General features: G+C 37.2%; 2 protein-coding genes and 1 long non-coding RNA gene across 5 annotated transcripts; 2 read left to right on the forward strand and 1 right to left on the reverse strand.

Moving 5' to 3' along the window:
* The first annotated feature begins 3,557 nt into the window (after positions 1-3,557).
* Positions 3,558-4,370, forward strand: LOC121989258. Of its 2 annotated transcripts, none has more exons than XR_006114212.1 (2): positions 3,558-3,840; positions 4,000-4,370. It is a non-coding gene; the product is annotated as an uncharacterized LOC121989258 (long non-coding RNA). The 2 variants fall into 2 exon arrangements; XR_006114213.1 differs by having other exon boundaries at positions 4,019-4,370.
* Positions 4,358-8,004, reverse strand: LOC121989257 (VAN3-binding protein-like). The gene is made up of 7 exons (XM_042543178.1): positions 7,560-8,004; positions 7,410-7,484; positions 7,219-7,287; positions 6,201-6,555; positions 5,363-5,518; positions 4,655-4,762; positions 4,358-4,588 (listed from the first exon to the last, which is right to left on the reverse strand). The coding sequence occupies exons 1-7, from the start codon at positions 7,728-7,730 to the stop codon at positions 4,380-4,382; spliced, it is 1,143 nt and encodes a 380-aa protein (XP_042399112.1). The 5' UTR covers positions 7,731-8,004; the 3' UTR covers positions 4,358-4,379.
* Positions 8,005-16,019: 8,015 nt separating this feature from the next.
* Positions 16,020-19,194, forward strand: LOC121989259 (BTB/POZ domain-containing protein NPY1-like). Of its 2 annotated transcripts, none has more exons than XM_042543179.1 (4): positions 16,020-16,641; positions 16,857-16,926; positions 17,243-18,346; positions 18,525-19,194. In XM_042543179.1, exons 1-4 carry the CDS (start codon positions 16,580-16,582, stop codon positions 19,044-19,046), a joined length of 1,758 nt encoding a protein of 585 aa, XP_042399113.1. In that variant the 5' UTR covers positions 16,020-16,579; the 3' UTR covers positions 19,047-19,194. The 2 variants fall into 2 exon arrangements, with proteins under 2 accessions (XP_042399113.1, XP_042399114.1); XM_042543180.1 differs by having other exon boundaries at positions 16,570-16,641; positions 17,256-18,346.
* The last annotated feature ends 4,453 nt before the right edge of the window (positions 19,195-23,647 follow it).

Below are 23,647 nucleotides of genomic sequence, written 5' to 3' on the forward strand. Positions count from 1 at the left end.
GAAGAGCGTTTGATCATCCTGATTTATTTTCTTCACCTTAGTGTGGAATTGACGGTGAAAGAAATTTGGGAAGAACGAGTCACCTCAAATAAAACTTAATTGCATCCTCTTCACAATGACAATATTTTTTTTTTATCTCAAGGGATATTACAATGCAGTAGGTGGAGTGGGGTAGAATTTTAAAGTGGTGCAGACCGTATATAAAAAAATATTGATGAATAAGATAATATGAGATGATTGATTTGATTTTGTAAAAAAATTTCATCAATTGTTAAGATAAATCAAGAAAAATTCATAGTATATAATTCAGAAGTCTAACATCTTATAATTATAAAAAATTTCTATAAATATATTGTAATTGAAAATTAAATTGTGAATATAAAAATCACAATTTTATATTTTTCCACTATATCAATTTAGAAGTTCAGTATCTCATGATTACGAGTCTTATTTAAAGTAAAAATTATTATAAATATATTATAATAAAAAATTATATCATGAATATTTAGATAATAATTTAACACTCTTCTATTGGACCATAGCTCGGGACGGTGCAGACACCAGATCAAGAAAGGAGGGATGGAGAGGATCGTGCAAACTCTTTTGTTCCACTTCTCATATAATGCAAATTGAAGGCGAGAAAATCAAATATAAAAATACACTACATATTCAAAGCAGAATAGTAGGGTAAGCAAAGTGAGACAAAAGAAATGCTAATCAATACACACTGGGCGCGTAATCAACCCTATAAGCAAATAAATGAATTATTTGTACTCGAATTATTTGTTTTAACAGTGATAATCCTGACATTAGCGGCTCCCCATATACTTTGAAAAAGAGTAATACGCATGTACGGGAGAGATCAGCCAGCAAGATATTTTCGTATGAAATGGACCACAAAATCTATTATATATAGTAAATATCGACGCATATACTGTCAATTGGTGGGGATGAATTATTTGTTTTAGCCTCCGTAAATTGTTTGAACGAGGGAGATTAAATTATCATCTCTAAACAAATGCAACAAATACTTGCCACAAAAAATGTTAACCATGCTCCCGTAGCACATGAAACGTTATCATCATGAGATTTAGGGTTCGAATTTCGATAAAGTCGAAGTAAATATCTCCCTTATGTGTTAGTAATTGTTCCAAAGGCTAGTAGCCGCCCGTGATTTACCTCCTCTATGTTGACCTTGGGACGAATTGACAGAGGTACTGAGGACGAACGTAATCATCTTTTTTTACTATCATGTTAACCATGCTCCCGGACTCAACAAACAAATACTTGGTACGTGTTAACCAAATGCAACAAAAAAAAAATTAACCTAGATGGACCATATAAGTCAAATTAGTCTACAAAATAAACAAACAAAAGAATTAAATGCATTTTGAAATATTTATGATAGGAAAAGTTTATTCTTGTTATTCATAATCTCCACTTGAGTAGGATATTGATTTACGGTAAGATCACACATGATATCCATTAACCAAAACTGCACGAGATGATATGCAATGTCTCCTCGGATGACTCTAGTGACTAGCGCATGAGGTGTTGTTATCATGAGGTCTAGGGTTCGAATCTCGGCAAAGTTGAGGTAAATGTCTCCCTTATGTGCTAGTCACTATTCCAAGGGCTAGTAGCTGCCCGTGATTTACGTCGTTCGTGTTGGCCCTGTGGTGGGTTGGCGGGGGCACTGGGGGCGAGCATATTCGCCTTTTGCCACTGTGTTAACCATGCTCTCTCGAATCTCGGTAAAACCGAGGTAAATACCTCCCTTATGTAATAGTCACTATTCCAAAGGCTAGTAATAGCCCGTGATTTACCTCTTTCGTGTTGACCCTGTGACGGGTTGGCGGGGGCGCTGGGGGAGAACATATTCATCTTTTGCCACCGTGTTAACCATGCTCCCTAATTTCATTGGTATATCCTTCGGGACGGTCTAGTGATTAACGTATAAGTGTTGTTATCATGAGGTCTGGAGTTCGAATCTCGACAAAGTCGAAGTAAATGTCTCCATTATATATTAGTCATTATTCCAAAGGTACTATAACTGCCCGTGATTTACCTCCTCTGTATTGGTCCTGGGATGTGTTGGCGAGGGCGAACGTATTCGCCTTTTGCCACTGTGTTAACCATGCTCCCGGACTACGGTGCAGTGGAAGTATGTTAAATTATTATCAAGATATTTACGGGTCGATCCCAAAATACGATACATTTATATGAATTTTTCTTCTAAATCAGATACGTAATCATAAGATGCTAAATTTTTGGACCGATCATTATGAGCACATAGCACTTTCTGACTTACTCTCTCTGACAAGTAGAATTCTATAGACCGATCACCCAATGTTACCTGTTTTTTTCAGGTACGTGCTAAACCTCCAACAAAATATATTAGGCTCTATACAGGCATGGAACAGACCAAAATGACTCAGAAATCGTCCACTGCCCTTGCTTATTTTGCCAATTGTCAGCTCCCAAAGGCGCCAATTTAAATTGGATCCAACAGATTTATCCATCTAGATAGATTGAGTTGAGATTTTACAATGGACCGCCCCGCTAAATGACTAACCCGACCAACCTGTCCTACTGTGATTCAGCCTATTTAACAATTCTACCTTACAGGTTGGGCGCAGTTGATAGTATTAATAGATCTAGGAGTGAGCGATATCGCCGATAGGGGTATAAACGAGCCAAGCCGTTCGTGAACTATTCAAGTCTCGACTTAAAAAAAGGTTCGTTCGATTAAGATAACTAGCTGAGCTCAAACATGATTTTGAGCTTGAAAATATTATTGAGTCGAGTTCAAGCTTAATAGTATTTAGTTTGTAAGCTTGTAAACATATTCGTTAAAAACTCACGAACGTGTTCGTTAAGAGGCTCGCGAATATGTTCATTAAAAATATAAATATAAACGAATTGAATCAAGTCGAATATTAAAAAAAATCTAATAATCAAATTCAGCTTAAATTAGTTATATTCAGTTCAAGTTCAAGCTCGATTTAAAACTCGAAAACTTTAAAAATTTTAGCTTGGATTCAACTCAAATTAGAGCTCGGGTTCGAGTTCGGCTTGAAAGATTTGAACATGTTCATGAGCTATTTGAACTATTACTTAAAAATAAATACTTGAAAGACTCAAAATTTATTTATTTAATATATAATTATATTATATTAATAAAATATTAAGACTTGCGAACTATTGAACTAACTAATTTAGCTTGAGTTCGGTTAAAAAAATTCGAATATGTTCAAATTCGATAAATTTAAATACGAATTAAATATTTATTGAGTCGGCTTAAAAAACTCAAGAATTAATTATTCATTTATATCCATAGTTAAAAGATTTGTTTATCTTATTATATATATAATTAAATATCACGTAAATGATAAATATAATAATATGTTAATAATTATTATAGTTAATTATTTTCAATGAATTCGAACTAAGCTCGAGTTTTTTTTTAATCGAGCTCGAGAACTTGAGCTATTTAAAATTACTATGAGTTAAACTCGAGCATAAGAACTCAAACCGAACTTCAATTTAGAGATAACGCCTTATTGTTATTGATCGGCTCGGTTCGGCGATGGTGTGACTCGGTGTGGACTCGTGAAACTGAGAAGACTGAGGTAGCATAGGAAGACGACGGCAAAAGGGTCCTTAACTTGATTGTATATGCTTGGTAGCATAGGAAGACGACGGCACCTGGAATCTCATTGATCTATCTCGAGGACAGCTCCGAGATCGCCTTTGCATTCCTTCTCCTGCTCCGTTATGCTGCCGTCTTCGCTCCCGTGAGCGAGAACCGGAAGCGGATTCGCGAAGTGGAGAACATAGGTAACCTACTAAGACAATGGGGGAAAAAAAATCGTCTTTGACTCTTTTTTTTTAATTGAATGGATCTATGTTCCATTACTGTTTGTTTGAGTATTCGGGTAGTTTTGGTAATTGCTTGATCATAGAAGTGGGTCTGATGAGAACCTTCGTTTTCTTGAGATATGGGGTACATCTGCAGCTGGATTGTAGGCCTTGGGTGGGGATTTTGAAGAGAAACTCCAATTCTTGACAAAAATACGAAAACAGGAGGGCATTGTTCAAGAGTTTAGCTTCCGGTATTCAAGCTAAAGGTCCTGTACTCTTTGCTATTACAAAGTGTAAAAGCCATTCTGAGAACTGACATGAGGTAATCATACAGACATATATTGCAAGATCAAGGAAGAGTTGAGGATAAGTTACTACGGATTTGTGAGTCTTGTGACCATTTGGTATTGTTGAACTTTATTATAAATAAACATGTATCAAGGATAGTTTGAACACAATATTCATTATTGCCACTCGATGTCTATGAAAAGGAAACTGCAGTCACAAATTTGAGATTATGGAAGAGGCACTCCTCCTTGTTTGCTGAATGTTACTGACAGCATCAACATATGGTTTATGGTTGTAATCCATTTCTTGAAGCGGATGTAGTCATCAAATTTTAGCTCAATCTTCCCTTGGCTAGTTGTCATCTCGATGGAATAAGAATCATCTTGATCTTGTACTGGGTCGCCAAGAGGGTTTGTGCGCAACTCAGATATGAAACCTACATTAGGTTAAGATCATTGATTTTCTTTTGAAGGAATATTTGATGAAGTAATGTTCAACTTACATTCTTTGGCAGTGGAGAGGACCATTAGCATATTTATCTTTTTGATTTTGAGGAGAACTTTAGCATCCTTGTTTAAGATAACTGAGACTGATTTTATCCTGCATTTGCCTATTTCAAAAGAGGGAATACTATATTAGTAGGGGTTAGCATGGTATAGTTTATCAGTTTGATGAGAAAAAACAAAATTCAGCTGAAATGTTTCAGTTTGAATAGTCCAAACTGAATCCTTACTGAAACAAAACTAAATGAAATTTCTAGTTCAGTTTAAAATTGTAAATTAAAAATAAATATATATTAACTAAAAAACAATCAGAAGCTAGTTTCCAAGTGTGATTTCCATTGAGAATAATAGTAAAACTTCTCTAATCTGTAAATAACAGTTGGGTTAGTTTTATTGATCTTTAATGACTGAGATTGAAACTGAATCCAATTGGAAATGTAGAGAGGTGATGAATGCCATTGTTCTCATATTTTAGTCCCTTGTTATAGGAAAGAAATCAATAGGGAGTGTAATATTTTTTTACAAAGCGTTTAAAAATTCCACTTTGAATTCATTCAACTCTCCTTAGTGGAGAACTGATTTTGATGATGATATGAACATATATTATGAATTCCAGGATCACCTGCAGGCTAGTTTATTAATTAACTTAGTTTCCGTTGGATCTCATCTGATAGTAAAAGATGCAACAAGTAAATGATATTACTTACCATCAGGTGTTGCAACATGGATCTCATCACCCTTTGCCAGCAATGTTCTGCATCTTCCAAAGTCAAAGTCAAACTCATCAAGAAGTTTTAGTGGACTGCCCTTTAGTTTTTCTGTATGGTTCTGTCTTCTTCTTAGTGTGGTTACACCTCTCAAAGCTGTCACAGAAGTATTTTCAGTATATTTTTTCACAACATAGATGATAAATTAGCATTTGATCAAAACATGCCCTAAAAAATTGGAAATAACTAAATTGTCCCCTGTTAAAGCAGAATTGTGTATCAATTTGCTTCATGATTTAACACCATTTTTTTTGGTGGACAAATGGAAGTCTGGCATGCTTAACTTAGGGTGTCTCAGACTAATAGTGCAAGGTGTAGGAAAATTCCACTGCAAACACTTAAAATTCAGCTTATGATTATTCTGCGCCGCTATGAAAATCACATATTTACACTATTCTGAGCTTTGAGACATACCAAGTTGAACGCCTTAGCCTTATTCTACTGCAAGCTAATTTGCAAATGACCTAATGGGAGAATTTCCATAGTATTGCAGCATTTGAGCTTTGAGACACCCTAAGTCAAAAATATCAAACTTTCATATGTAGAAAAACAACATTCTTGACCTAAAATCTTGTTGCAGGCTGTTTCTAATTCAGCTTGTTGCCGTGATATAACAAATTTGATTTTTGGTAAAATTACACTGCTGATAATGTGCACAGTTGATCTTTTCCAATCATCAAGGACTTGTTTAGGCAATATGCTTATGATAATTTTCTAAGAGGTAAGAGCATATGATCAGTGATTGGGTAAAAGCAGTTGCAAGGGATAGTGTGTTTACATGTTGCTGTAGCAGCTGTTAGGGTGATGATGTTACTTGCATCTCTAGCAGTCACAGCTTGGTTAATGGCTGAAGAGATCTCGTCATGCTTTGCACCCACAGCCTCTGCAACTTGGGCACACTGTGCTGCCACTAAAGCAGCTGCTGAGGCAACTGCACTTTCCTTTAGTGACTTGTGTTTGTTAGCTTCTGATTCTTCTGCTGCAATGACTGCTAAGGCCGCTGCAACCCCTGCGACTGAAATGGCTGCATGAATTTCTGCTTCATGCAAACGTTTCTGGTCCTTGCGCTTCTGCTTGATTTCCTTCAACCATTTCTTGATTGACTTCCCATTCCAAGCTCCAATTTTTGTGAACTGTAAAGAAAATGCAGGAATGCCAGTATGGAATTTGTGCAGCACGCCAAAATCTAATTTTCTGCTTTTTATATTAATATCAAGTTGAGTCTAAGGATAAGATTAATCACATGTTTCATCTGAGGAAATGCATGAGGAAGGAAATGAATTACATCAATTTGACCAAATGTCAATGAATTACAGCAATTTTCTAATGTAATCTAACTAGTTTCTTTGGATTTCTAATTTTCTAAGCTTCTCATTACTAAGTGAGGTATTCATTACTAAGAAGAAATGCAAAAAGATCTGCAATCAACAATATCAATATTAAATCATTTCATAGGTTTTTCCCGATTTTAACAAACAATCAGATCGAAATACTTAACTTTTTAAGAACAAATCCTAGTCAAATAGAAATTTGAAGCACTTCTTTTTTATTTTACATTATTTTTGGAACCTGAGGACAGACCTTTTGAATATGTAAAATAACTTGATTGTAAAAATATGTAAAATACAGGATTTCTATCCTAGTGGGAAAATTAGGGAAATGGGTAGTTAATTTATAGTGAGTAAATAAATTTGCATACCCTATCTCATGCAACTCGGTATCAGCCTATTTTACCAACTAAGCTGTTAACACTAATACTTGAGTAGTTTGGAAAAGAACTTTTACTACTACCATACCCATTTCTGTCTTGTGCAAAGGTCATAATCCAGCTCTGGATGTATTGCCTTCTGAAGCCATATCCAGGACTACAGGAACAAGGGGAAAAAATTGATCGTGCAGCATCTATTAAATTTGCTACCAGAATCGAAATTAATCTGAGCAATGTAATAGAGTTACTTGCAAACAATTGCTGTCTTTTCTAACTCACCTTCAAATCGTCGATCTTAATCTGTGAAGTTGCCTTGAATTCACCTTCATCCACTTTCAAGTTTCTTTCTCCTTTCTGCAGCATTAAATCTTTTAAGTTTTAATCTGTGTTTCACAGGATTACAGGAATGAGAAGAAGGGATCTACTTACCGATGTAAGTGCCATCTTATAGCTCTCTGATGCCACAATCTGTTTGTCCTTGAACAAGTTTGAGCACTCATCCACCGTCGGTTGGAAAACTTGGATGGCGGAGTTGCACCAGGCGTCAGAGAGGATGTCAAGAGAAGCATCAGGCCGTGCGGTATTTATCTTGAAGTCCATTCAATTTGGATGACCTCTATTCAGGAATGACATAGAAACCTATTGGGGGTGCATTGAGTTAAATAGAGAACATATACAACAAGATGAAGTGGGTTTATTGACTACTGAGAAACTGATGTGCCTATAGATGATCTGGTGTTCATTCGCATTAGAAAGGACTTGTTTGCCACATGACTAGCAAATTAAGAAAGCCAGTAGTTGTAACACCATTGCTAATGATTACCCAGAGAAAAGGAGGTTTATAAACAAGTTGGGATTAGAGATATTTGAGTATGCTCATAGAAGAGTAGAATGAAAGGGGGGTCCTTGATAAAAGTGGGTCTACTGACTACTTCGAAGAACCTGATGCATCTATAGATAATCGGGTGGCCATGCATCTTTAAGAGAATTTGGTTCTCCACATGTTCAGCATATTACGAAAGCCATTAATTGTAACATCTTTGTTGATGGTCACTCAGAGAAAAAGGAGGTCTATAAACAACGTGGGATCAGAGATGGAATGTTTGAAAGGGGGCCCTTAAGGATATAAACTATCTGTTTTTTTATTATTGTCGGACAATGAGGCTAGCTGCCAGTTTCTTTCAAATAAGACTTTGTTGGGAGCCACTATCTTAAATATGTTTAGGCTCTTAGAATATGGGAAAGCAAAAGGGTAAGGTTATAGATGGTGTTGTAGAGCTCTCTAGCATGACAACCAACCATGTCCAAATAAAGCTAGTATATTATATATCGGGTATTCTATTCCTCTTTACTTAGTCCAATGTATTTGTTTATTTGCAAAGATGATGCTTGAAACTATTCTCTAAGTCGAGTTGCTGATCAATGTTGAGGGTAAATTTTGAAGGCACATTATTAGTTCTATATTTCAAGGTACCCTATTTTAGTAGATGTATTTAAATTAATTGTAGATTTGTATATAGTGGGTAATCAACTAGTTTGTAAACCTTGGTTTAGGCAATGCTAGTAGCGACCAATGTCAGAATCAAGTTGGATTGTGCCTGGCATAGCAGGGTTTGTCTTGGACTAGGTCTAGCTCGGTGTAAACTGAACTGAGGCATCCCAAGGCCAAGAGTGGTTCTTGTCTGGCCCGTGTATAATATATCCATTAGCTCCATTACGTTTCAATTTCTTTATTCTCTTGTTTTTACAAAAGAAATTTAATTTAGATTTCGCACATAACGTTTTTGAATATTTGGTAACTCAAATTTGAATCTTATTGATCACGTTAAGCGTGTATTAATCATGGTTAAGTCCACATAAAATGATAATAATGGCCCTGACAATGTTAATTTTCAAAATAAAAATGAGGCTCACTAGTGTAGTTCGTGCAAATCGGATGAAATGATAAATTATAGGTTTCTAGGCTAACTACTGGCGGACAAATAATCTCTATTGGTCCTTGGTTATTAGTTCATCTCTTTGAAAACGGAGAAGATGATAGATTGAGACATGATCCTATAATTGATTGGATGGAGATTTTAAGATGTTCTGTAAAATTAGGAGTATTAGTACCGAATTAGGAAGGGATTCTCGACATTAATTTTATAATACTTAAGTTAATGCCCGGTTCAGTAGAGAATAATAGTAGCAGTGAATAGTAATGACAGATGTGCAAAATAATGAAGCATCGCATATCTCTGTCTGTAGATCGAGACTCTGTTTTATAGTGTTACTGTAGTGTCTGTGCATGCATCCTAAAGCATGTGCACGTTTTTCAAAATATCATAGGAAAATATAAGTCAAAAAATGTCCTTGACATCTTTCCTTAAGCAAGCACACGCATCTTTGATGTGACAAGCTAGAAGCTTCTAAAGTACCGTTTGCTTGTTGGACATTTTTTGTTGTCGGTGGCATAAACTTTCAAAAAAGTATAGTGAGATATGTATGTGTGTCTTGCTATAGGCTGATCGGGATCCGCTCAGGTGGGACATCATTAGCTCGGTCATATTGAATGGAGCTATCAGCCTGTCCTTCATTTGACTTTCCTATTGTCGGAGGATTGTCTTTTGTCTAATCGGTAGGGATGGTGGATCGAGAAATTTACTATTTATCTCTTAACCCCAACCGTAAGTTTTCGGAGGACGGTCGTTCAGACGGTTATGTCTGATCGACATGCACGTTTGGCCAACCTCATCTGATCTGTAGTCTTGGGCCTCTGATCGTTTTGACTTTGACTTCTGTGTCAGTTGGCCTTCCCCATCTTGGCCCCTTCTTGGGGGATCCACCTCTATTGTCATATCATAAGCTTCCCCCTCAAGTCTAGTCGCAAGAGGCTGCAAGCTCGATCAACTGGACACTTAGTATTCTTTGCAACTCTTCTTCTCGACCTGACGTTCTAGGGTTTAGAGTCGTCGCTCGGCTAGCACAATCGTCGCTCTCATGGCTCTTCAATTGCTGATCTCCTCTCGATCTGAAGACTCCAAAATTGACACCACTCGGACCTGACGAGGACAACAATTGGTCGTTTGTTGGTCATTTTCTGATTTCTTTCCTGAGCAGCCACCCACACTCAGTGCCTTTTAATTGCTACCGATGTCAACATAATTTCTTGGAAATCACTCAAATCCCTTGTCATTAATGTAAAGCATGCCGCACATGCTTTTTAATCATAAGTCTGTTGATAATTTCCATTCCTTATTAATGCCATATGTGATTGAATGCCACGTGTCACTTTTTTCTGCCGTCGAATGTGTGATGTGATGGACGACTATTGGGATCTGATGTGACAAATGCCTGTTTGAATTCGACGGCAAAGATTAAGCCTCATTTTCCCAAGCCTTTGATTGGACGGCTGAGAGCAGCCACCAACAGGGTTATTAAACCCTTTATTTCTTTCTCCCTTTACTGTATCGCCTTCATCGTCTTCTCGTTCGTCTCCTTGCTCTATGTTCTCTACTCATCATCAACATTTTTCTTTCAATAAGTCCTCTCCTTTTCCTCCATTCAATCTTTGATTTTCATTCTTCACCCTTTTCTTTGTATGGCATGCTCTTCTCCTCCTCCTCTTGTCATCCCCGTGTTGTAGTATACCTCCATCGAGTTAACCTTTAACAACGACAAGGTAGATTAGATGACAGGGTTATTAAACCCTTTATTTCTTTCTCCCTTTACTGTATCGCCTTGATATTCTTTTCGTTTGTCTCCTTGCTCTTTGTTCTCTGCTCATCGCCGACATTTTTCTTTTAGTAAGTCCTCTCCTTTTTCTCCTTTGATTTTCATCCTTCACCCTCTTCTCTATATAGCATGCTCTTCTCCTCCTCCTCCTCCTATCATCCTCGGGTTGTGGTATACCTCCACTGAGTCGGCCTTTAACGATGACGAGGTAGACCAAATGAACATGACTTATCACATCCCCGACGATTACCGAATCGCAATCCCTTCCGCATATGATCGTCCTCATATGGCTCTTGATGGTTTCCTTCCTTTCGTCAAAGAATAATTATATGTCGGCTCGAGATTTCCCATCCATCGCGAGGGGCTTCTACCCCCTCCAAATCTCGGGGACCAAAACTGTTCTCTGGACCCTGTGCTCTTTCTTTGTCGCACCTGACTGCATGGATTTCTAACCGCTTGGCATGTGACTTTTGAGTCTGGTTGGAATCACCATTGGTAAGGCCTCTCGCTATCATCTCGATGTCGCCCCGAGCGGCATTGCCGCGATTCTCTTCTTCGTGTGCTGACGGGCGTGGCCACTCGGTCGATGCCCGAGCAAGCCTCTAATTATCTCTCTGTTAGGGCTATGGTCGGTGTTGCTCGGCAGGCGTATTGCCCTCCTCGTGTTGTCCGCTCGATCGATAGTAATGGAGGCGTTTAGGAAATGGCGATCGGCGGCAGAATGCTTGGGGAGTTGATCGGTGCGACTTTGGGTTGAGGTGGTAACAATCCCTCGTATTGTGGGTTGCCGAGCGGTGATAAGAGCAAAATAACGACATCCACTATCGGGGTTCAATGACTTTTGCCCGCTCGACCTCCACATGTTGGATCGCATGGGTTTGGGGCTCTAGATGTTGCTGGATTATGCCTGCTCGAGACCTTCTTGGCGGTTGATGGGTGCGAGCCGCTTGCCGCTCTGGGATAGACGTCGGCCCAGGGATCACTTCTTTTTTTTTCAAGCTGACCGGGTCTTTTCAATGTTGATGTATTTCGTGGCTCGTCCGAGCAGATGATCAAAGTTTCTCGAAGACTTCCTGATAAGTAAACGAAAGAAGTCGTTATCCGTAAGTCCTTGGGAAAAGGAACTTACCGAGATTTCCTAGGTGGCTGATGGGACGTCCATAACTACTAAATTAAATCTCTTAATGTAGGCTCGTAACGTTTCCTTAGGCCCTTGTTTGATCGTGAACATGTTCACGTTCATCTTTTGGTAGCTACGACTGCTAGCAAAATGATGAAGGAGCAATGTTCGAAAGTCTTTGAAGTTGTCGATAGAGCTAATGGCAAGAGTTTGAACCACCTCTACGCTGATTGGGAGAACGTGATGAGAAATACTCGTCACTTAACTCCGTCAGTGTACTGGTGGAGTGTGGTTATATTATCTAATTTGATTAGATAGTCCTCGGGATCAGTCGATCCAGTATACTCTCTGATCGTCAGCAGTCTATAGTGAGGTAGCAGCTGATCGTTGAGGATTTTTTGAGAGAACTGCATGTTGATCCACTCGGGAGAGTCATCGAGTCGGGGTGCTTTACCTTTCCACCCTTCTCGAACAGCACGTTCTTGGAAGAGGATCCTTGTGTCCTTTCAACTCGCCCTTGCTCTTCCGAGAGCGTGTGAATTAATGGGATTAGCGCGTTCAGTGCTTCCTTGAAGGCGCCAGTCAGCCTGTGGTTCAGCTTGCGGCCAGTAGGGTCTTTCGCTCGAACTCTTTGGTTAGCTCGTTGACTTGTTGCCGACACGGCTAGGTCGTTTGGCGCTCGACAGTCAACTTCTATCTCTTATTGCTGCTACACCATCTTTGTAGCTCAGACATTTATTAGTATCTCTAAATCTTCTTGGGTTAGTGTCACGATGATGAGCCGTGAAGACCAACATCTTCCATCTTCACGTCTCAGATACATGTGTAGTTCTCACAGACAGCGCTAAATATGATTAGGAATGTAATCGAGCCGAGCTGAGCTGAGCCGAACTCTTGAATGTTTGAGCTTGGCTCGTTTATAATTGAGTCGAGTTCGAACTTTATTTAATGAATATATTCATGACTTACGAGTTTATTCGAATTTTTATCGAGCCTAAATGAATTTAATAAATATAAATTTTAAATTTAAATATTCATTAAAAACTAAATTATATATTTACAGAAAAATTATAATATTCTTATTAAAATTTATAATTTTATTATAATAAATAAATTTAATATATTTTTTTATATTTTTCATAAGTAGAGTATAAAATCAATAAATTTAATATCAATACTATTATTTTTTTATTTAAAAGTTGATTCATGAGTTTAACAAACATGTTCACGAGTTAACGATCCGAGTATTATGAAGCTTGAGCTTGGTTTTTTTATCTTAACGAATCTCATTAAACGAACTCAAACGAGCTTTTATCGAATTGAGTTTTGAATTGCTCACGAGCAGTTTTGGTTCATTTACACCCCTAAATATGATCTTGTCTGACAGCGGAGAAGTGGTAGGCTGAGAATGTGATTCTGTGGTTGACTGGATGGAGACTCTGTGTTGTGCTGCAAAACCATGAGCGTTAATACCAGGCTAGGAAGGGGTTCCCAACATTGATCGTCCGACATTCAAGTCAGTGTCCGGTTCAGTAGAGAAGAATAGTAGCAATAAATAGTAATGACATGCGTGTAAAATAATGAAGCATCACATACCTTTTATTGTAGATGGAGACCCCTTTTATAGTGTTACTGTAGAGATTGTGCATGCATCTCAAAGTATGTGTACATTTTCCAAAGTATTTTAGGAAAAAATAAGTTAAAAATTATTCCTGACACTTTTTCTTAAGTGAGCACGCAAATATCTGATGTGACAAGCTAGAAGCTTCTAAAGTATTGTTTGTTTGTTGAACATTTTTTATTGTCGGTATGGTGAGATATGTATGTGAGTCTCACTATAGGCCGACCAAAATCTACTCGGCTGGGACGTCACCAGCTCTGACATATTGAACAGAGCTATCGACCTATCTTTTACTTGGCTTTCTTGTTGTCGGAGAGTTATCTTTTGTTCGATCGGACATGCCGTCTGATCGGTAGGGATGATGGTTTAAAAAATTTACTATTTATCTTAAAATTTACTATTTATCTTAACCCTAATCATAAATATTCAAAGGATGACGGTTCGGACAGTCACGTACTCTATTCAGCCAACTACATCTAATCTATACTTCTAAGCTTTTGATCATTTTAACTTTAACCTTTATGTTAATTAGCGTTCCCTATCTTTGATCCGTTCTTGGAGGTCCACTGCTATCGCCGTATCATTAGTCAAGTTATTGTTTGTCGTTTCAATCATATTTCTCGTAGAAAATGCGTCGCCCCTCTTTCTCGAGACTGTCGATTCCTTCAATACTCAATAGATTCTTATTAGAGAGAGAAAAAACCAAAAGGCCCACCGGTACATTTGAGGTCCTAAATAAATAGACGTTTATCATTTAACAGACTAACGAGGTGTAAATCTCTGTATCTTATATAATTTACTCCTCGCGATTTATTCATTTGTTTTCTCAATCATCATGATCTGGTGTTGGCACTGGAGTGAACATTTGTTTTTTTTTTTTTGCCACTGATTAGAAGAAAAAAAAAATGATGACTCCTGTATACAAAGACACCGGCTCTTTATAACTCTGTGCTCTTTCATCAAACACTCCATCTATTATCTATTATTTGATGAGTATTTTAACAATATATAAAACTTACTCCCAAATTTCTCCCCTATTATTATTGTCCGTAAGATGCAAGAGGTCACCCATCCAATCTACAGTGCTTCTTGTCCCTTGTTTCAGTTAGCAGCATTCATTAATTATCGCTGAGTGGAAAGGCTCAAAATGCAGAAAAACGAGAAGGTAGTTGTTTGATGATGTAACAGCTCATCTAAACAAACTCTGACCCATTGCAATCTTTACTAGACACAAAAGGACTTCAACTGTATGCTTTTTAGGATTTCTGACTTCAAACGGCAGAGGAAGAAGTGGATGAGGATGATGAGCTTGGAGACTAGTCCAAAAGATGAAGAGATTCAGGGGCTTTGTTTGATGCTACACTTCAATGAATCGTTCATTGTATGGCGAGATTCAGGGACCTTTTAATAGGGTTGTGATGTAGTCCTTGGCACTTTGGTCTTCTTTATCATCATCATCTTTTGAGTTCTTTTTGGGTGGACTGGTCTTAAAGCTTCATGCACGCTTTTACTGTTCTATAAGTGTTGTTCAATAGGTTAGGCCACACCACTCACAGATTTGCTCGGCTCGCGCCAGATGGTTTTGTGCCAAAGGCATGCTACATGTGTTGTGGATGAAACAACGAAGCAGTCTAAACTGAAAATCAAAAATAAAACCACTGAAACAAAAAAAAAAATTGAAAAAGTTGATTTTTAAAATATTACGCAATTTTTAGGGGAATTGCCCGCACCCTTGCAAGATAGTAAAACAGAGCAAGGCCACCGCTGAGACCTGAGCCACCTTGGCTTGATAAGTACAGACAACCTTCGGCATGTCCTAGATGAGCTTGATTCCATCCAAAACCAAATGGAGAATCTAACTTTTCCTCTTCTAAAAAGGAGTAGTGTTCATGTTTTTTGGAGCATGGATCCATGGGCCACTTATGCCTATCACTCTATTTAGATTATTAGATATTAACTGTCGATCGAGTTTAAATGATCAGGATTAGATTGATCAGTTCAACCAATCGAATTAAGAAGTAGAGGCATGCTTACTATAGTGTTTTTTTTTTGTTTGAATTAAAATCTTTGTCTATACACTTGAGAAAAATTGAAAAGCAAGAAGTTAGAATAAAATTAAGCTCACCATTTTTTTTTTGTTTTTTTACAGTATCTTCTATTAATGGATATAGTGTTTTCTGACATACTTGTCACCTACGTTCCACGCAATCTTTCCTCACTTCCTCCTTCCTCCTTCCTCCTTCCTCCTCTATATTAATTAAATATATAGGGAACACTGGAATGGTCACAGAGCATCAGCATCCTCTCCTCGCTTTATGTTCTGCGCCGCGTTGCGCCGCGCCGCGCCGCGCCGCGCCGCCGAAAGCGACGCCAGCTTTGGCCGTAAGAGGGTGGCTGCACCGCCCCTGAAAACTTCACTTTTTCTCCCTCCCAGTCGACATAAACGATTACTAGAATCGGAACAACACCGGCAGGCTAACGACTGTAGGGAATATGAATGCAGAGTATAATTAATGGAAGCGAGAGAGGAACAGAGACGTGTTGTGGAGTCTAAATGCAGCATTTAATTACGAAAAAGGAGCCAAGAAAGAGAGGAAAAGCAGAGGATTACGTAGCAGACGACGCGGATACGCAAGTCCTTGTAATAATCACCATCGCCACACTACTACACGACGCTCTATTCTTCTCCTCTGCCCAAGACTCCCAATACCCCCTCTCTCTCTCTCTCTCTCTCTCTCTCTCTTATGATGTCGAGCACCAGAGACTGCAATTACAGCAGCAGTATGTGAGAACTCAGCGAGAGCAACGCAACATAGCGAGGCAGACTGGCAGAGCGCTGCGGGGGGCAGCGATCTCGAGAAGGATGAATTAATCGGATCAAATGGAGTAGACTGTGATTTCTGGAGTGTTTCAAGGCGTGGGCGGCGCTTGGGGTCGGGGAAGTAAATGGTTTGAGAACGAGAGAGGACAGCACTTCCGGTGGTGGCGGAGAAGATGAAATTTATGAAGCTAGGATCGAAGCCGGACGCGTTCCGATCGGAGGGTAGATGCATCAGGTTTGATCTTTTTCGTCATCCGCCATCGTCCTTGTCGTCAAAATCGTTTCTTGCTGTCGATTTCGTTATTTTTTTTTGCGTGTTTTCTTTTTCTGTTGGTGTTCTTGCTTGCTTCAGCAGAGCAAATTAAGTACATTGTTAGCTTTAATGTTATTGTTCTCCTTGTTCTTTTTTTCCTTCTTTCTTTGGTTACTGATAACAAACTCATGCTGCAGGTTTGTGATGTCTGAGCTACCAACTGATATTATTGTACATGTTGATGAAGTAAGGTTTTACTTGCACAAGGTCAGTTGCTTTGCTTAGTTAAGTGAATGGTTTAAACAACTCTTTCAACTGTTTTCATTTCATCTGCAATGAAGGATTATATAATGCCTGGTTTGAGTTTATAGTCCCTCACCTCTTGCATCTTCTTTCTTTGCCCTTTTTAAACAAGCACAAAGTTTCTATATCTATTGAGTTAATGCCAAAGTAGATCTTTTAGTCTCTTTTAGACTCACATTTTCATATATAGTTTAGCTGTTGATGAACAAAGTTCTCTATTGATGCATGTCGATAATTTGCGACGACTTGTGTATCTGATTTTTTACTCGGTGCTCATCAGTTTCCTCTTTTAGCAAAGTGCAACCGGTTGCAACAGCTAGTACTGGAGGTTGTTGAAGATAGATCAGATGAAATAATCTTACATGATTTCCCCGGTGGACCGGATACGTTTGAGCTCTGTGCAAAATTTTGCTACGGCATCACTGTGACTCTGAATGCCCACAATGTTGTCGCTGCAAGATGTGCAGCCGAGTACCTAGAGATGGATGATGGTGTGGAGAAAGGGAATCTGGTACACAAACTTGAGATTTTCCTCAACACAAGCGTGTTACAAAGTTGGAAGGATTCAATCATTGTTTTTCAGATGACAAAGTCATCGCTGCCTTGGTCTGAAGAACTGAAGATCGCAAGAAGGTGCATCGAATGCATTGCTTCAAAAACATTGGTCGATTCCAAGAATGTCAACTGGCCATACACCTACAGCAGGAAACAAGGGATGCACAGAGTTCCCAGTGACTGGTGGGTGGAGGATCTATGTGAGTTGGATGTTGATCTTTATAAGAGAGTAATGGTCGTGGTGAAATCGAAAGGGAAGTTGTCCTCAGACACGATACGGGAGGCCCTCAAGGCCTATGCGGCGCGATGGTTGCCCGATTCTCATGAAGCATTGATCAATGACAACGAGGACACTAAAAAGAATACGATTGTAGTGGAAACCATCATCTCGCTCTTGCCTTCTGACGAGTGCTCAGTGTGTTCATGCAGGTTTCTACTCAAATTGCTAAAAGTCGTGATCTTGGTAGGAGCCAGAGACGCATTGAGGGAGGAACTTATTGATCGAATCAGCATTCAGTTGCACAAAGCTTCAGTTAAAAGTCTGCTAATTCCTTCGAAATCAGGCGGTGGTATTATAATGTATGATGTTGATCTGGTTCAAAGTCTTGTGGATAAGTCTACGATGCATATTGGTACCAGCTTTGTCGATGAGAATGGAAACAGTGAAGCCTTGGTTGCTTTGGGGAAATTGATTGACTGCTATCTCTCTGAAGTAGCGAACGATCTCAATTTATCGATTTCTAGATTTACTAAGCTCGCGCAGTCGATTCCTGCTTCAGCAAGATCAGTTCATGATGGATTGTACACAGCCATTGATATCTATTTGAAGGTACGTGCTAGTTCGAGAGTTTTCTAATTGTTCTTGTCTAAATTTTCTATGTTTCGATATCAATTTTGTGATATGTTCATACACGTTTAATAGGTTTAATCCCACTATTATATTATAAATATAGTGAGATTAGTTACTTATTTTTAGCATTCTCGATCGACTCTTTCAAATTCCTTAGGAACATCCAAACTTGACGAAAGCTGAAAAAAAGAGGATTTGCAACTTGATGGATGTCAAGAAACTTTCGTCGGAAGCTTGTGTACACGCAGTGCAAAATGAGCAACTGCCACTTCGAACTGTCGTTCAAGTCCTCTTCTTTGAGCAGTGGAAGGCATCCGGCCGGAGCGTGCAAGCTCCATCCGTGGACGCTTTAGCATCTCGAGCAACCATGGAAGAAGAATGGGACGGGCGACCGGTATCGAACCGCCATTGTAGTCTGAAGCAGCAGCTAGGGAGCTTGAAGATAAATGTGGATGAGTGTCGAGGTGGCGACAACAAGAGGAGCAAAAGCATGAGCGAGAAGGGCAGCAGTAGCCTGCTGTTGCCGTCGAGGTCGAGGAGGTTGTTCGACAAGTTGTGGGCAGTGAAGGTGGAGACAGTTAAGAGTTCTGAGACATCAGGGAGCTCAAAGAGCCCTACCGTCTGTGTGAAGCCTCGAGAAGCAAAGTCTTGTAGGCACGTCAGATACTCTATTTCATGAGGGAATATATATATGTGCGTCGTCTTGTGGAGTTAGATTGTATATAAGTTTGTGTTTTGGATCATTAAGAAGAGAGTGATTATTAAAAAAAAATTTGTTTCCTTGAAGAGAATTTATGATTAGTGGAGATGCCTCTGGCCCTCCTGCCTCTGTAAAGCTCGTATCATTCCAATCGCTATTGGCAAGGCAATCAATGATCAGCACCGAGCACTGCCGTGGAGATCGACGGCGATGACAGAGAGAGAGGTGAGTACGCAACAGAGCGCCAAGAACCCGGCCGACCGACCAGCAAATGTCATCGCATAGTGGCGTTGCTACTCAGAGGTCTAATAAAATGTTTATTAGATTCTTATCCTCCCTCATGCATTGATCAATTTTAAAACGACAATTTACCAAAGGGTGCACTTGAAAATCTAAATTTATCAAAAAATATACACTACTTTAGTATTTACCAAAGAGCACACTTTTTTAAAATCATTTCCTATTTTACCCTCGTGATAATTTGACTTTTCCTATTGTTTTTCTTTTATTCATTATATTTCTCTCACTTCTCTCTCTCCTCTGTCGGCAGAATATAGGAATAACATTAATCAATCTTTAATCACATTTTAATACATTTGAAGAAGCCAAAAAAAATAATGGACACCATATTTGGACTCCTTGCAATTTTAGAAATCCACAATATGGAATGATATCAGGCCCACGTTGGGCCTGATATGTAATGATATCAGGCCCACGTTGGGCCTGATATGATTCCATATCAGGCCCAACGTGGGTTTTTATGTCGATTCTTTGATTTTGCTTGTTAACATCTATAAAATGCCAAAATAAATAATGGACACCATATTTGAACTCCTTGCAATTTTAGAAATCCATAGAAACTGAAATGGGTCCAATCGGAGCTCTCTAGGTCCATCAGTGGGTTTTGACCGAAACCCACTGATCGACCTAGAAAGCTCCGATTGTACCCATTTCAGTTTCTATGAATTTCTAAAATTACAAGGAGTGAAAATATGGTGTCCATTATTATTTTTGGCACTCCTAGTGGTGGACCAGAGGTTTTGAAAACCCTAAATCTCTCTTTATTTCTTTTTTTTTTATTTTTTTATTTTTTGTTGTATCTAGGCCTGATTTCTCCCATATCAGGCCCACATTGGGCCTGATATGAAGAGATATCAGGCCCAACGTGGGCATGATATCTCTTCATATCATGCCTAAACAAAAAAAAGGAAAAAAAAAAAGAAAGAGAGATTTAGGATTTTTCAAAACCTCTGGTATACCATTAGGAGTGCCAAAAATAATAATGGACATCATATTTTCACTCCTTGTAATTTTAGAAATTCATAGAAACTGAAATGGGTGCAATCGGAGCTTTCTAGATCGATCAGTGAGGGAGTTCAAATATGATGTCCATTATTTATTTTGACTTTTTATAGATGTTAACAAGTAAAATCAAAGAATCGTCATAAAAGCCCACGTTGAGCCTGATATGAAATCATATTAGGCCCACGTTGGGCCTGATATGGAATGATATCAGGCTCACATTGGGCCCGATATGGAATGATATCAGGCCCACGTTGGGCCTGATATGATTCCATATCAGGCCCAACGTGGGCTTTTATGCCGATTTTTTTATTTTACTTGTTAACATATATCTATGGATTTCTAAAATTGCAAGAAGTCCAAATATGGTGTCCATTATTTATTTTGGCTTCTTCAAATGTATTAAAATGTGATTAAAAATTGACTAATGTTATTTCTATATTCTGCCGACAGAGGAGAGAGAGAAGTGAGAGAAATATAATGAAGAAAAGAAAAACAATAGAAAAAGTCAAATTATCATGAGGATAAATTAGGAAATGCTTTTAAAAAAGTGCACTCTTTGATAAATAACAAAGTAGTGTTTTTAAAATGTAAAACAAAATTGAGGATCAGTTCTGCTACCAAAAATCATGAAAAAAATAAGGAGGAGGACAGATGACATTACATGGAGTGTTGCCATCAAGGAATCTAGGGATCAATTTCCAACTATAAAATTACTTGCTAGGTTTTTGCTTTTTCTCATGTAAACAAATCCTCAAGGAGGATCGAGGTAAAGAAATTAAAACAAATTCACAAAAAAGGGTGAATTATACATGGTGCAAGGATTAACATCCCATTAGATCCTTCGACCTTAAATTATAAACTTTCATTCATTTACTATTTCAACAATATATATAATATATGAATACAACGTAAAGTAATTAAACAACATTATTCTTATTCTATAAAATACTAAAGCAGAGTTATTAGTATAATTATTTAGGAGCAGGGGCGGATCCAGTAGGGGGGTGGCATCGGCGGTCGCCCCCCCCCCCCCCCTTACCGGCGGTGGAACCCTTAGTATAAAATTAAAAATTAAATAAAATTGTTAGTTTTTTATCAGTTGATTAACGGCTAGCTTTAAATTGTTTATCGACTAGTTAACAACTCCCTTATAATTTTATTTTCCCAACTTTATAATTTGAACCGCTTGATTTCGTTTTCCCAATATTTTAATTTCATTTTTCAGAAACATCTATTTTATTTAAGAAATATATTAAAAAATTAAGATTATTTTTGAAAAACTATAAAATTATATTTTTAAAAGTAAGATTAATAATAATAATTTAAATATTTTAAAATATATTTATTTAATATGATATAATTTTAAAATGATTGAGTGGATTGTGGGATCCATAAATAATGAGTGTGGATGTTAAAAGGAATATGGGTAAAAAAAAAAATTGTTATAATGAGTATGTGACAATGACCCCGTATTTTTTTTTGATGAGATGATGAATATTATATACTCTCATTCATAAAAAATTAATTTAATTCTTTATATCAGATATTAAATTGATAAGAATAAATATTATACTTAATATAGTAAAAAGGTCATCCATAAATTGAGTAAGGATGTGTTAGATCCATACAATAGTACAATGCTTTCTAATCTCGTCGGCCTAAGATAAGATGTGAGACTAAAGATAACCGTATATTTTTAATATAAAACAACTAGAGAAAATTACTGATGAGAAAAATTCTCAATAATACGCTACAACTGAGTCTCGAACTCTAGATCCCTTTATTGATTAATGAGAAAAATTCATAATAATACACTCCAGTTGAGTCTTGAACTTTAAATCACTGATTGATACGTCTATGAAAATTACTAATAAATCTTGAAATTATTTTTCGATATGAAAATTAAAAAAAATATATTGACGTAATTTAATTTTGAGCTTCACCAAATTGATTGAGAGTTTTAGGGAGTGTATTCAATCAAGAGATTGAATGATTTTCATTGACTTTTTTTTAATGATAATTTTTTATGAAATTGATAGATTTTTATTGACTTTTATAGAATCTCATGTAGTTGTAAAAAGAATTATATGGAGTTTTATAGATTTTTTTGTAAGACTTTTACATACATTTAACTTGTGGATTTGCAGGAAAGAAAAATTCAAAGTTTTATTATTGCCAATATGATAAACATTGCTCAATATTCGATTCACTATTATATCTCTTCATATATTGACATTTGCTCGTTGTTGTTCTTGAGTATCAAATAATTGATCAAAGCAATCAACACCATGAACTTATTTTGGCAATGATGACGAAACTTCATTATTTGGTTCAACTAAAAATTTATCAAAATGATACTCTTTACGAAAAAAATTATATAATCCAGCGCAAGCCAAAACAAACTAGATTTGTATAGTATATGAAAATGGAGGAGTTGTTTTAAATATTTTAAATCATGATTTAAACATTTCAAATATTCTTTCAATAACATTTCTCAAGTAGACATAAGGAAGATTGAATAACTCCTTTTTAATTTTCTGAATGATGATCTTTGCCAGTGAAATTTTAGAGATGATATTAAGAATTCATTTTTTGAATGCAAATCCGGATGTCTATCTGGACGTCCCCATCCTCAAAAATGTACTTGTGATTGATTAAATAAAACCCACTATTGTTAGTCCATAATAAAAACAAAAAATAACTACCACTAATTTGTTTATTTATGATCAGGAATATTTATATTGATGATTTTAGATATCGTCCAACGTGTTTCTTGTTATACTGATAAGACTCACAATTAATTAATAGCGATGGATTCATAGGTAATAGAATAAGATTTAAATATGCAAACAGATAACGTGAATTAATCTATTTAATTTCCAGATAACGTTAAAAATAATAGAATTAGATTTATTTTTAATCAATCATGTTTTATTTTTAATGTTATTTACACAATTTTATATTAATACGAATAACATGATCAGGTACCTAGTTAATATAATTATCTCTCTCAGGCTTAGCCATGTGAAAAATAATATTTATCACTAAATGTGAAGTCACTCGATCTATGCCTTAAGAATATATAAAATGCCTTAACAATGCTTGGTTAACTTTGTTAATTAGGTAAACTAAATTAATCCTTATCCAGAGGAGAGGATATAGTCTAGTCTTGCCTCCCGGCCAGGAGCATGTATTATATATGATTAATTATCTATTAAGGAGCTAGTACAATTAAAATAATACATGATTATATATATATGAAATTAAAAACTTGC

Source organism: Zingiber officinale, chromosome 6B, assembly GCF_018446385.1.
Source record: "Zingiber officinale cultivar Zhangliang chromosome 6B, Zo_v1.1, whole genome shotgun sequence".
NCBI classification, from domain to species: domain Eukaryota; kingdom Viridiplantae; phylum Streptophyta; class Magnoliopsida; order Zingiberales; family Zingiberaceae; genus Zingiber; species Zingiber officinale.

What these genes read in the sequence shown, in the direction of transcription:
- LOC121989257 (XM_042543178.1), bottom strand. Translation starts at nt 7,730, where the DNA reads ATGGACTTCAAGATAAATACCGCACGGCCTGATGCTTCTCTTGACATC. An exon ending in TTAAGATCGACGATTTGAAG is followed by an intron (nt 7,288 to 7,409) that starts GTGAGTTAGAAA and finishes TTGTTCCTGTAG; the next exon opens with TCCTGGATATGGCTTCAGAA. An exon ending in CCATGTTGCAACACCTGATG is followed by an intron (nt 4,763 to 5,362) that starts GTAAGTAATATC and finishes CTTTTGAAATAG; the next exon opens with GCAAATGCAGGATAAAATCA.
- LOC121989259 (XM_042543179.1), top strand. Translation starts at nt 16,580, where the DNA reads ATGAAATTTATGAAGCTAGGATCGAAGCCGGACGCGTTCCGATCGGAG. An exon ending in TAAGGTTTTACTTGCACAAG is followed by an intron (nt 16,927 to 17,242) that starts GTCAGTTGCTTT and finishes GGTGCTCATCAG; the next exon opens with TTTCCTCTTTTAGCAAAGTG. An exon ending in CCATTGATATCTATTTGAAG is followed by an intron (nt 18,347 to 18,524) that starts GTACGTGCTAGT and finishes CAAATTCCTTAG; the next exon opens with GAACATCCAAACTTGACGAA.